Source organism: Indicator indicator, chromosome 32 (genome assembly GCF_027791375.1).
Source record: "Indicator indicator isolate 239-I01 chromosome 32, UM_Iind_1.1, whole genome shotgun sequence".
Lineage (NCBI taxonomy): Eukaryota > Metazoa > Chordata > Aves > Piciformes > Indicatoridae > Indicator > Indicator indicator.
In genome coordinates, this window is record NC_072041.1 from 6977463 (window position 1) to 6990880 (window position 13418).

General features: G+C 49.1%; 1 protein-coding gene across 1 annotated transcript in view; it reads left to right on the top strand.

Moving 5' to 3' along the window:
- Positions 1 to 13418, top strand: part of UBR4 (ubiquitin protein ligase E3 component n-recognin 4) — a 127687-nt gene that overhangs the window by 15795 nt on the left and 98474 nt on the right. The window contains exons 16-29 of the mRNA XM_054394861.1: positions 539 to 726; positions 2052 to 2211; positions 2325 to 2410; positions 4295 to 4464; positions 5470 to 5752; positions 6837 to 6969; positions 7394 to 7473; positions 8494 to 8622; positions 9398 to 9580; positions 10293 to 10415; positions 10509 to 10738; positions 11347 to 11471; positions 12924 to 13021; positions 13138 to 13295. Of these exons, the coding sequence (XP_054250836.1) occupies positions 539 to 726; positions 2052 to 2211; positions 2325 to 2410; positions 4295 to 4464; positions 5470 to 5752; positions 6837 to 6969; positions 7394 to 7473; positions 8494 to 8622; positions 9398 to 9580; positions 10293 to 10415; positions 10509 to 10738; positions 11347 to 11471; positions 12924 to 13021; positions 13138 to 13295 (2146 nt within the window). The remainder of the gene's footprint in view (positions 1 to 538; positions 727 to 2051; positions 2212 to 2324; positions 2411 to 4294; positions 4465 to 5469; positions 5753 to 6836; positions 6970 to 7393; positions 7474 to 8493; positions 8623 to 9397; positions 9581 to 10292; positions 10416 to 10508; positions 10739 to 11346; positions 11472 to 12923; positions 13022 to 13137; positions 13296 to 13418) is intronic.

Sequence of the window (13418 nt, forward strand, 5' to 3'; positions counted from 1 at the left end):
GTTCTGGAGCCTATGTTCCAGGAAGGATCTGGAGGTGCTGGAAGGTGTCCAGAGAAGGGCCATGAGGATGAGCAGAGGGCTGGAGCTGCTCTGCTCTGGAGACAGCCTGAGAGAGTTGGGGTTGTGCAGTCTGGAGAAGAAAAGGCTCTGAAAGAGACCTTCTTATGGTCTTCCAGTATCTGAAAGGGGCTACAAGAAAGCTGGGGAGGGACTTACTAGGGTGTCAGGGAGTGATAGGACTGGGGGGAATGGAGCAAAACTAGAAATGGGGAGAATCAGGTTGGATATCAGGAAAAACTTCTTCCCCATGAGGGTGGTGAGAGACTGGCACAGGTTGCCCAGGGAGGTGGTGGAAGCCTCATCCCTGGAGGTTTTTGCAGCCAGGCTGGATGTGGCTGTGAGCAACCTGCTGTGGTGTGAGGTGTCACTGCCCATGGCAGGGGGGGTTGGAACTGGCTGAGCCTTGAGGTCCCTTCCAACCCTGACAATTCTACGATTCTATGATTCTAACTCTGCACTTCTGTTTTTCCTGCCTTAGATGACGACAGCGAACCAATCCTTGGGCAATGGTTTGAAGAGACAATCTCTCCAAGCAAAGAAAAAGTGGCCCCCCCCCCACCTCCTCCACCACCCCCTTTGGAGAGCTCCCCTAGAGTGAAAAGCCCCAACAAACAGAGCACTGGAGAGAATGGGAACATCCTGGCCAGCCGCAAAGACCCGGAGCTGGTATGGGAAGCTCTTCAGGCTTCATGAGATACCTGCTGTGCCAGAGCAGGGTTGCTGGGCAGTGCCAGCTGCCTTGGCAGACAGCATAGATGTCAAGTAGCTTAAGTACATTGATGATGGAGAATCAGGGAGTGGCTTGGCTTTGAAGAAAGAAGTTTTCTCTATGTTGAGTGGAACATAGGATCCTAGAATGGTTTAGGTTGGAAGGGACCTTCAAGACCATCCAGTTCCAGGCCCCCTGCCATGGGCAGGGACATCTCCCACTAGCCCAGGTTGCTCAAGACCTCATCCAGCTTGGCCTTGAACACCTCCAGGGAGGAGGCATCCATGACCTCCCTGGTCCAGTATTTGTTAGTGCCAGGGAAGCAGAAACTGAGGGTAAAGTCCATTTGGGTTACAGAGGGAGAGGGGAAACGAGGTCAGAACTTTCAGCAAAATGACTTGCTGATGGAATGGTTTCTCTCCCAACTCCATGGGGTAAAGACAAAAAGAAATACTGCATGGAGGAGTTACAGACTTGCAGCCTTTCCAGGGAAGTGGCCCTGATACACAATGCAGAGGGCAGTGAGCTAGGTTGTGTTGAGCAGACCTGTAACTCCATGGCCAGGGGTAGAGTTCATAGAATCTTTAAGGTTGGAAAAACCCTCCAATGAAGCTGGTGAGGGGCCTGGAACACAAGTCCTGTGAGGAGAGGCTGAGGGAGCTGGGGTTGTTTAGCTTGGAGAAGAGGAAGCTCAGGGCAGACCTCATTGCTGTCTACAACTCCCTGAAGGGAGGTTGTAGCCAGGTGGGGGTTGGGCTCTTCTCCCAGGCACCCAGCAGCAGAAGGAGGGGACACAATCTGAAGCTGTGCCAAGGGAGGTCTAGGATAGATAGTAGGAGGAAGTTCTTCCCAGAGACAGAATGATTGCCCATTGGGATGTGCTGCCCAGAGAGGTGGTGGAGTTGCTGTCCCTGGAGATGTTCAAGAACAGCCTGGATGAGGCTCTTAGTGCCATGGTCTGGTTGATTGGATAGGGCTGGGTGCTAGGTTGGACTGGAGGATCTTGGAGGTCTCTTCCAACCTGGTTGATTCTATTTCTAAGATCAAGTCCAACCATCAACCCAACACCACCATGCCCACTCAACCATGTCCCATAGTGCCATGGCTGTGTGGTTTTTGAACACCTCCAGGGCTGGGCACACCACCACCTCCCTGGGCAGCCTGTTAGAGGATTTGATTTATTTTGCTGATTTTTTTTTTTTGTTTGTTTTGTTTGTTTAAAGTTGATTTTTAATCCCTCTGTTTTTGTGACTACCACAGTGTGTTTCACTTTCCTTTTCAGTTCTTGAGCCTGGCTTCAAACATTTTGAACTTCCTCACTTCCTCCATGCTGAACTCCAGGAATAACTTCATCCGCAACTACCTGAGTGTCTCTCTCTCAGAGCAGCACATGGCCACGCTGGCCAGCATCATCAAAGAGGTGGATAAGGATGGGCTGAAGGGTGAGTGAGCAGAAGCTCTGTGGGATTTATAGCTAGATGTTTTCTCAGCTCCAGGTGGAAATCTTCAGTCTAGGAGAGCAGTGGTAGTAAGCAGCCTGATCCCTGTCTTGCAGGTACATCAGATGAGGAGTTTGCTGCTGCGCTCTATCACTTCAACCATTCCTTGGTGACCTCAGATCTTCAGTCTCCTGCCTTGCAGGTGAGTCCCCCACACAAGAGAGACAGGGACCTGCTGGAGTAGGTCCAGAGAAGGGCCACAAAGGTGAACAGAGGGCTGGGGCCTTACAAGGACAGGCTGAGAGAGTTGGGGCTGTTCAGCCTGGAGAAGAGAAGGCTCCAGGGAGACCTTAGAGCTGCATTTCAATACCTGAAGGGGACCTATGGGAGGGCTGGGGAGGGACTGTGGGGATAGTGTGAGGGGCAGTGGTTTGAAACTGGAGCAGGGGAGATTTAGGTTGGACATCAGGAGGAAGTTCTTTACGGTGAGAGTGTGGTTGAGGCCTCATCCCTGGAGACATTCAAGACCAGACTCAATGTGGCCCTGAACAGCCTGCTCTAGTTGGAGATGTCCCTGCTGACTACAGGGGGGTTGGACAAGATGAGCTTTGAGGGTTCCTTCCAGCCCAATGCAGTCTGTGATTCTGTGAATCTGACTGCATGTATCAACAGAATGAAGTGTTGGTGTCTGTTAGTGTCTCTGTAGGGAGTCTCTACACCTAACAGAGCTTGGAATATTTTGGATCCAATCCACTGGGTGACCTTTGCAGTCATCTAATAGGAAACAGCCTGCTTAGGCTTAGCATCTAGAGTTCAGATGAATCCACTGATCTTTGAAGGTGATGACAGGTGAAAAGGAAATGGGTTTGTGTATTTTGTTTTGGAGACTCAACTCTATCTGTGTGTTTATCAGTCCTGCAGGTGTGCTTTGCTGTCAGGGCTGGTGCCAAAAGGCCTTGGAATTAATTCTCTCAGGAGAGAATCAAATTAATCCTTCTGCTTTCATGTAGCTTCTAGGTATCTGTGCCAGGTCATGTGCTGACCTGACTTAACACTGCCAGGAGGGGTTGTAAATCTGCTTGCCAATCACTGGATTCAATCCCTGTGCTTGGTGCTGACTCTTTCTTACTACATTTCAAACACTCTCTTGAAAAACCACTCAGACTTTCCAGGTGTCTGCCTTTTTACTCTGTTTGAAATGAAGCAAGTGTTGCTGGGATCAAAGGGGTCATCTTCCAAGTTAGATGTTACAGGTAGTAGGATAATCTCCTCCTGCTGTGGTATAGCAGCAGGTGAGGAGAGCTCACAAATGCCATGGTTTTGTGCCTTGGTGTTGAAGGTGGAAGCTTGTTGTGTTTTGGGTGGCAAAGTGACAGTGCAGCTGTCCCTCTGTGTGTGTGAGATAGGAGAGGCACTGTTGTGTGGACAAGCTCTGAAAGCCCTCATGTTAATGGCCTTCTATTTATTCACAGAACCATGGAATAGGTTTGTTTGGAAGGGACCTCAAAGACCATTCAGTTCCCACCCCCTGCCATGGGCAGGGACACCTCCCCCCAGCCCAGCTTGCTCAAGGCCTCATCCAACCTGGCCTTCAACACCTCCAGGGAGGAGGCAGCCACAGCCTCCCTGTGCAACCTGTTCCAGTGTCTCCTCACCCTCCCTGTCAAGGATTTCCTCCTGATCTCCAGTGTAAATCTCCCCTCTCCCAGCCTAAAGCATATGTCTCTTGTGTTCTGCCTCACATAGAGCCATGGAATCATAAACCTGCTTGGATTGGAAGGGACCTGTAAAGCTCATCCAGTCCAACCCTCTGCACTCAGCAGGGACATCTGCAACCAGAGCAGGTTGCTCAGAGCCCCAAACAACCTGACCTGGCATGGTTCCAGGGATGGGGCATTGCCCATCTCTCTGGGCAAGCTGGACCAGGTTCTTACCACCTTCACTGTAAAAACTCCTTCACTCTAATCTAGATTTCCCTCTTTTAGTTTAAACCCTCAGCTCTTGTCCTGGCACCACAAACAAACACTTCTCATTAGGGCATCAGCCAGGACTTGCCCCTGTTCACCAGCTCTCTGTTTTTTTGCAGAACACACTTCTTCAGCAGCTGGGAGTTGCTCCTTTCTCTGAAGGTCCCTGGCCTCTCTACATCCATCCTCAAAGTCTCTCAGTGCTCTCAAGACTTCTCCTGATTTGGCAGCATAAAGCCAGTGGCCAGGGGGATCCTGATGTTCCAGAATGCCTTAAAGTGTGGGAAAGGTGAGGTCATTTTATGTGATTTCATGTCAGTTATCTTTTACCTCTCTGCTTTTCTATCAAGTGTAGTGTACCAGGTGTGTGTGTGTTCTCTGAGCAGTGCTGCTGTGTGCTGCTAGGAGGAGCAGAGGGGCAGTTTGCTGTGTTGCAGCCTTTCTGTGCCTCCTTCTGACTCCCTTGGGATGATTGTTCAGCTCTTCCATCAAATGGATTTGCTGCTAATTGGATTTCTGTAGGGTTTGCTGTCTGCCAGCCTCATTCCAGTACTTGATGTAGTGAATGCATGAAGAAGCTTGTGGTCAGCAGGTCCAGGGAACTTTCCCTTCCCATCTATTCTGCACTTCTGAGGCCACATCTGGAATCCTGGGTCCAGTTCTGGGCTCCCCACTTCTACAGAGACAGGGAACTACTAGAGAAAGTCCAGTGGAGGCTCCAAAGATGCTGACAGGGCCTGGAGCATCTCTGTGAGGAGGAAAGGCTGAGAGCCTGGAGAAGATCAGTCCCAGAGGGGAACTGATCAGTGCTTAGCAAGAGCTAAAGGGTGGGGGCCAAGAGGCTGGGGCCAGACTCTGCTCAGTGGTGCCCAGGGACAGGCCAAGGGGCAGTGGGCACACACTGGAACCCAGGAGGTTCCATCTGGAGATGAGGAGCAATTTGTTTGGCATGAGGGTGCTGGAGGCCTGGAGCAGGCTGCCCAGAGAGGTTGTGGAGTCTCCTCTGGAGAGCTTCCAACCCCCCCTGGCCATTGTGGTGCTGGGCAAGCTGCTGTGGGTGCCCTGCTGGAGCAGGGGGCTTGGACTGGATGATCTCCAGAGATCCCTTCCAACCCTCACCGTGCTGAGATTCTGTGGTTCTGGGAATAATTTGTACAATTGCCAGTATCAGAAAAGCAAGCAGAACAACGTGATGATGAAAATGTTCTTCTAGTCTCTAGCTGAGGAGATTTTTGAAGAAGGGATCCAAGCAAGGAGCAAGGTAAACTTCATCATCTTCCTCTCTCTGGGTCAGGTTTGTGGGCACCCTGAAGCAGAACGCCCTGCAGGGGACACTTCCCAGCGACACAGAGGATCTGAATGTTGAACACCTCCAGCTGCTGCTGCTGATCTTCCACAATTTCTCAGAGAGGGGCCGCAGGTCTATCCTGATGCTCTGCATCCAGACCATCGTGGAGCTGACAGGCAACATGGAGACCCAGCAGGCCGCTGTGCCGCTCATCGTGGCACGGCTGCTCTTGGTGTTTGACTACCTGCTCCATCAGTATTCCAAGGCTCCTGTGTACCTCTTTGAACAGGTAAGGTTTTGGGAATGTGTGCTGGATATTGAATGGGTCACCAAGCAGAAATCTGTAACAGGCAAGACATAGAATGGCTTAGGTTGGAAAGGGACCTCAGTGATCATCTACTCCAACTGCCCTGCCTCTCAACTAGACTCAGCTACTCAAGGCCTCATCCAGCCTGGCCTTAACACCTCCAGGGAGGAGGCATCCACAACCTCCCTGGGCAACCTGTTGCAGTGTTTCCCCACCCTCCTACTGAAGAACCTCTTCCTCAGCTCCACTCTAACCCTGCTGTCCCTCAGCTTCAAACCATTCCCCCTTGTCCTATCACTAGACACCCTCATGGAAATAATCATTTGGGCTGTTCTGGTCTCTTCATGACCCTCGTGAGTGAAGAGTTTTGATGTTGTCCCCAGCCTTTGTAGTTGTAATATGTGATTAACTATGGATGCTGATTCCTAGCAGCAGGGTGAGTTTGTAAATTCCTTGTGTAACAAGTGTTCTAATAAACCCTGGGGAGGAAGGGATCAGTGCCTTATCTTGGGCACCAAGATTTGGCTGTTTGGGCATCATTTCCCAAACACCTTGGACACCACATCATTGCTTTAGCTTTTCAGCATTGAGGTTTTGGGCACTGTTCTCATTAATTCATAGAATCACAGAATGGTTTGGGTTGGAAGGAGCCTTCAGGATCATCCAGTTCCAACCCCTGCCATGGGCAGGGAAACCTCTCAACTAGACTTGGTTGCTCAAAGCCTCATCCAACCTGGCCTTGAACACCTCCAGGGAAGAGGCATCCACAACTCCCTTGGGCAACCTGCTCCAGTGTCTCAGCACCCTCACTGTAAATGTGATGCTGGTGTTTTGTGTGTGGCTTTTTCAGTTGAAAATTGATTTAATCTGCTTACTCCAGAACAAAAATCATCAAGCAGGGCTCAGGGCTTCCCTCAGAAGCTGGGACTGATTGTATTCTAGCAACAGAGTTGTGTTTCATGGTTCCTTTGCTGCTGGTAGTGGTGTCTTTCTTTTCCCCCACCCTTCATGACCAGGATGCCATGGATGGGTTTTTATTGCTTTTTTTTCTTATCTCTTAACTTAGGTGCAATACAATTTGCTGACTCCCCCCATTGGCTGGGTGAGTGGATCCCAGGACAGCAGCAGGCGAACATCTGTCCCTCTTTATCATGGGTTTAAAGAAGTGGAAGAAAACTGGACCAAACACTGCTCAGCAGGTAAGAAGGAGAATGGAAAGAACTCTTTAGTCCCAAGTTTTGCTTTTATAGCAAGCAGAGAACTCCCCCTGTGCCCTGGGGTGGGTCACTTTTTCCTCTCTTCGTGGGGGGATAGTTGGAGTAGACAGAGAAGTGTTTGTAATGCAAGCAAAGGCAAATTAAGCCAAATTACTGTCATCTAGGAATATGCTACAGGTAATTGGTGGTGTATTTGTTGTGTCAGGGCTATAGGAGCAGGAAGACCTTGGCTGCATGCCTGTACCATAGGTTACAACACATGATGTGTGTCATGGGGCTAGCTTAGGAGAATCTGGCATTGGTCTTAAGATGTGAAAGGATGTGGAGATGGAGAAGAGAGGATAAAACCATTCTACCTGCTTAAAGCTGTCACTTGGAACATTATTTTCTGTCCTCACCATTCCAGATGCAGTTCCACAGCCCAGGTTCTACTGCATCCTGTCTCCAGAAGCTTCTGAGGATGATCTGAACCGCCTGGATAGCACGGTACTGGGATTGCTGCTTTAAAGACCCTCCTGTAAACCTTCAGGGCTGTGTTGATTTGACCAATTCCAGGGAAAACAGACAAGAAGGGAAGACTTGATGAAGCAGAGAGGCCAGAAATATTTGACTAAGTAGAAAAAAGAAAGATAACATTCATAGAACACCACATTGGAAGGGACCTCAAGGTTCATTTAGTCCAACCTTCAGGATATGCTGAGAGAGAGCTCTCAGTCATATCCCCACTTATTTTTCAGTGCTTCTGAAACATCTGAGACAAAGCCACATGGCACTGGAGTTGTTTTCTCATCATTTTGCTCCATGTTCTTCCTGGGTTTTGTTCCTTCATTAAATTTGTTGGCCTCAAGGCTGTGGGCTTGCTTCATGCAGGTTCCCTTAGAACCACTTTGTTGGTACTCTGACAGGGGAGGGAAATACCCAACAGAACTGACTTCCTGAAGTCTTACTTTGCATAGTTTTGGTCTGTTGGTAGTTTGAGTGCTTAAGAGAAGGGCTTGGCTGTGTGCAAATGCAGAGCTGTGCAGTGTCATAGAACCACAGCCTGGTTTGGATTGGAAGGGACCTTTAAAGCTCATCTGCTCCAACCCCCTGCAGTCAACCAGGGACATCTGCAGCTGGAGCAGGTTGCTCAGAGCCCCAGCCAACCTGATCTGCAATGACTGCAGGAATGAGGCATCTCCCATCTGTATGGGTCACATGGGCCAGGGTCTCACCACCCTCAGTATCAAAAAAGTCTTCCTTGTACCTAGTCTGAATCTCCCACTTTTAGTTTAAACCCTCCCCCCTTGCCCTGTCGCAACAGGCCCTGCTGAAATAACTGCCCCCATCTTTCTTACAGGCCCCCTTTAAATACTGAAAGGCTTCAGTGTGATCTCCCCAGAACCTTCCTTTCTCCAGGCTGAACAACCCCAACTCTCAGCCTGTCCTCACAGGAGAGGTGTTCCAACTCTCTGATCGTTTTTGTGGCCCCTTGGCAAAGGAACAGTCCTGACTTCTCTCTTGCAGGTTTGTGAGGTCCTTTTCTCAAGGGCTATGAAGTATGATGAGCTATACGCAGCCCTGACTTCACTGCTTGCAGCTGGGTCACAGTTTGATACACTCAGGAGGAAAGAGAATAAAAATGTCACTGCACTGGTAAGAATGTTGCTGTCTTCTTGTCTGTGTTGAGGAGGAAGTGTTCAAACTTAGTATGTTGAAGCAAAACGTTTAACCAAAGTATTCTGGGCAGTGGTTGGAGTGCTGGGGACTTAAAAATCCCCTGGCTAATCATATAGTCATTAAAGTTGGGTAAGATCATGGAGTCCAACCTTCAACCCAACCCCACCATGGCCATTAAACCATGTCCCCAAGTGCCATGGCCACAAGTTTCTTGAACACCTCCAGGGATGGTGCCTCCACCACCCCCCTGGACAGCCTGTTCCAACGCCTGACTACTCTTGCAGAAAAGAAATTGTTCCTCATGTCCAACCTAAACCTCCCCTGGCACAATTTCAGGCCATTTGTTCTTGTTCTATCACTTGATACTAAGGACTAGAGACCAACCCCCACCTCACTCCAACCTCAGGTAGCTGAAGAGGTCTCCTCCCAGCCTCTTCTTCTGCAGGCTGATGGTAGTGTTGGTGGTGGTTCTACATCTCAGTTGTTTTTAAATTCATAGCATGTTTTACACTTACTGCATACCCCTGGTTATTCCAGGAGGTCTGGCTAGGATCTGATAACATGCTGCAGCAGAAAACACTTTGTCTCCTCATTCCTTTTTCTTTCCTCCCTCCTCTTTGTTGTGTAATGTGACAAACCCTCAGTGCAGGGCTGTGATTTGGCACATTAGAGGCGTCTGGAGTCTCTGGTGAGGCCCCCATGGAAACTGCCATCTGTCTTTATTGACTTCTCCAACTGCTGTGTTGTTTAGGAAGCCTGTGCACTTCAGTACTACTTCTTGATACTGTGGAGGATTCTGGGCATTTTACCTCCTTCCAAAAACTACATGAATCAGTTGGCTACCAACACACCAGAGATGAGTGAATGTGACATCCTGCACACCTTGCGCTGGTCCTCTCGCCTGAGAATCACCTCCTACATCACCTGGATCAAGGTAGAGCCTCCTCTTTAGTAGGGATCTTTTGTCATGTTGATAGTAAGAATCACAGAATGGGTTGGAAGGGCCCTCTGGAGATCATCCAGTCCAACCCTCCTGCCAAAGCAGGATCACCTAGGGCAGGTCACACAGGGACACATCCAGGTGGGTTTCAACAGTCTGCAGAGAAGGAGACTCCACAACCTCTCTGGGCAGCTTGCTCCAGGTCTCCAGCACCCTCATAGTAAAAAAGTTTCTCCTCATGTTGAGGAGCAACCTCCTGGGTTCCGGATTATACCCCTTGTTTCTTGTCACTGGGTACCACCACAAAGAGCCTTGGCACCTTCATCCTGACACCCACCCCTCATATTTATAGGCATTGATCATCAGATCCCCTCTCAGCCTTCTCCAGGTGTGGGTCTCTCAGCCTTTTTTCATAGGAGAGATGTTCAAGTCCCCCCAGTCATTCTCATAGCTCTCTGTTGGACTGTCTCCAATAGATCCCTGTCTCTCCTGAATTGTGGAGCCCCAAAACTGGGCAGTCTCTTGCTGTTCCACACTCAGTGCCTGTGGGGGTTGTTGTGTGGGCGTGGTGGTGAGGAATGGAAGCTCACATCCCTGTTTTCCCTGGTGTCCTAGAACATCTGGGAGTTGGCAGAGTGGTTGATTCCACAGCACTTTCAAAATGTGACAGGTGGGGTTTTTTTGGTTTTTTTTTTGGCCTCTGCAGGATCACCTCACCAAGCAGGGCATGAAAGCTGACCATGCTGCTTCTCTCACTGAGCTGGCCTCCAGCAAGTGCAGCTCAGTGAAGTACGACGTGGAGCTAGCTGAGGAATACTTTGCTCGCCAGGTGAGGGGGTGTGGGTGGAACTGTGCAGGAGAGGAGCTCCTGGGGTTGTGGAATGATTTTTTGACTCACTGTCCCATCCCTTTCTGCTTCAAGATATCTTCTTTCTGTGGTGTTGACTGCACAACTATCCTCCAACTGCACGAAGTTCCCAGTTTACAATCCATTTACACCCTGGATGCTGCCATTTCCAAGATTCAGGTCTCTCTAGATGAGCACTTTTCCAAGCTGGCTGCAGAAACTGATCCACACAAGTCTTCAGAGATCACCAAGAACCTCCTGCCTGCTACTCTACAGCTTATTGACACTTATGCTACCTTTACCAGGTACTGTCCTTAGGGTCACCAGTAGGAACATGATCTTCTTCTTTGCTTTTTGGTTGGTTTCTTGCCTTTTTTTTTAATGGTCCAGTATAACTGTTCTAACGTGTTCTCTAGAGTGTTCATTGTTTAAAAGGAGAACAAAAAGTAGCTTCTCAAGGCATGTGTGTGAAGTTGTTGCTTCTAAGCAGCTTCCTTGTTTGATCTTTCAAGGCTTTTTTGCAAGCTTGCCAAACCAGCTTCTCCTCCAGAGATCAAACCTCCCCTTACAGCACTCTAGGGCAATGCTACTTCAGATTACTTCACTGAGGTAATACTGAAACTGTCAGAGCCATCAAGAAAGAGGGAGGCTTGAATTCTTACACTAAGAGTCTGAAGTCTTCTAAACTCTCATTAGTAGCTGTGTAGAAGAAAGCAAAAGTAAATCAGTTGTTAATTTGCAGTGGGTAAGTAGCTGAGAGGAGACAGAAGCCCACAACTCCCTTAGCGGTGTATCACCACGTGCGGGGCAGAACTTGAGCAGGTTGCTTTCTTACCCTGGCACTCTCTTGCCACACTTGGTTCTGAAATGCAGAGCTGCTCCCTGAAAGAAATCCTTTCCATCCCAAATGCAGATCTTACTTGCTGCGAAGCCTCTCTGAGGAGGGCTCCACTGAGAACAAACCCTCTGAGGAGAAGCTCCGAGGTTATGCTGCTGTCCTGGCCATTGGATCCAGCCGTTGCAAGTCTAACACTCTAGGTGAGGGGACTGCATGGTCCACATTTCCTTCTCTGTAGAGGTAGAAGCTTCCTGCAGTGCTGCCAACATTCCATGTCAAAGCTGTGTGCTGCTTAAAGTGTCCCTGAGCACTTTGTTCCACTGAGTGTGTCATCCTGGCAGCAGCAGACTGGGAAGTTGCTTCCTTTTAGTATCCTAACAAAACCTTGGGAGAGTTTAAGTGTCTTGTGGGGGTTACCTGGATTATTGAAATGCTTTTAGATCCAGGTTGGTGCTCTGGTGATATGGCATAATGAGGGGGAATTGTGAAATGTTGGTGGTCACAGTGAGGGTGGGGAGACACTGGAACAGGTTGCCCAGGGAGGTTTTGGATGTCCCTTCCCTGGAGGTGTTCAAGGCCAGGTTGGATGAGGCCTGGAGCAACCTGGGCTGGTGGGAGATGTCCCTGTCCATGGCAGGGGTTTGGAACTAGGGTGGTGTGATGGTTTGAAACTGTCTTTTTAATTTTTCCTTGCAAAGTTCAGAACAGAGAAAGTGAAAGAATGTAAATAAGTCACTATTGGGTGTAAGAAAGCAAAATAACGATTGTTCTAAACACTTCCATTGGATAGATAGAAATGTTTAAGAACTATTACCCAAAACAAAGTAGGCACTCTGCACATTCTGCGTTCGGCAGTGGGGGCAGTTGCTGGGCTGTCTGGCTGCTGTTTTCTTCTTCTCTTCTGGCTGAAGATAACACACTGACCTTGGCAGCTAAGTTAACAACTTTCTGCTTAACTAACTCTGCTTCTCTGTCCAGGGGGGTCTGGGGGGGAAGCTCCTGGGAGAGGGAGGCCCCTTTGGGAGGGTCCCCTTGGGGGGAAGCAAAGGGAGATCGATTGTGCTTTTTCTGTTGATTGTATATATTTGTAAATGTTGTGAATTTTGTATATTTGTACATATTCATTGCATTTCACTGTAGATTTTAGACTCTGCTTGTAAATACAGCTTTTCATTTGCTTCCAGACTGAGCTAGCCTGGTTATTGTTGGTGGGGGGGGAATTTCAGCTCACACCGACACAGGTGGTCTTTAAGGTCCCTTCCAACCCAAACCATCCTGTGAGTCTATGAATCTATGGTGAAGACAGCTGCAAATTGTATTAATGAAGTGAAAGAAGCTGGGAAGCCATTCCAAGCTCAGGGGTTATTTTGACTTGTAGAAAAGCATTGAACTATTCCTCAGCAGGATTCCAGCTCAGTTTAGTTACAGCTGTATCTTAAGTAATGATTCAGCAGTGGTGTAGAATCATTCCAGTTTTCAATAGGACCCCTGAAATCCTCATCATAGAATCTCCTAGTTGGAAAAGACCTTAAGATGATGAAGTGCAACCATAACCCAACATCTCCCTGTACACACCTGTTAGACCATGTCCCTGAGCTCCTCCTCCAGACAGCTTTGCAGCTCAGCGAGTTGTGATTCTGTCTCGACTGCAGGTCCGACCCTTGTTCAGAACTTGCCATCAGCTGTGCAGACTTTATGTGAATCGTGGAACAACATCCACACAAATGAGTTTCCAAACATTGGCTCGTGGGTGAGTCCAGCCTCTTGGGTTGATCTGGTGTGATCTTCACTCCATGGCTGTCTGGGAAGGGTGGGCAGTGTGTGCCTCTGATGGGATGGGTCTGATCTTGGTGCCTCCACCCCCAGCGCAACGCCTTTGCCAACGACACCATCCCCGCCGAAAGCTACATCAGCGCGGTTCAGGCTGCGCACCTCGGTACCCTCTGCAGCCAAAGTCTACCTCTTGCAGCTTCCCTGAAGCACACCCTTCTCTCTCTGGTCAGACTCACTGGGGATCTCATTGTGTAAGTGATGGGCTTTCATAGTTCATTCTTGCTGCGTAGATCTCCCTGCCCCTCCTGATTGTCTGCTTTCGTCAGGCTGTTTGGGTGAAACACTTAGGGAGCTGCTGCTGTATTCTGAACCAA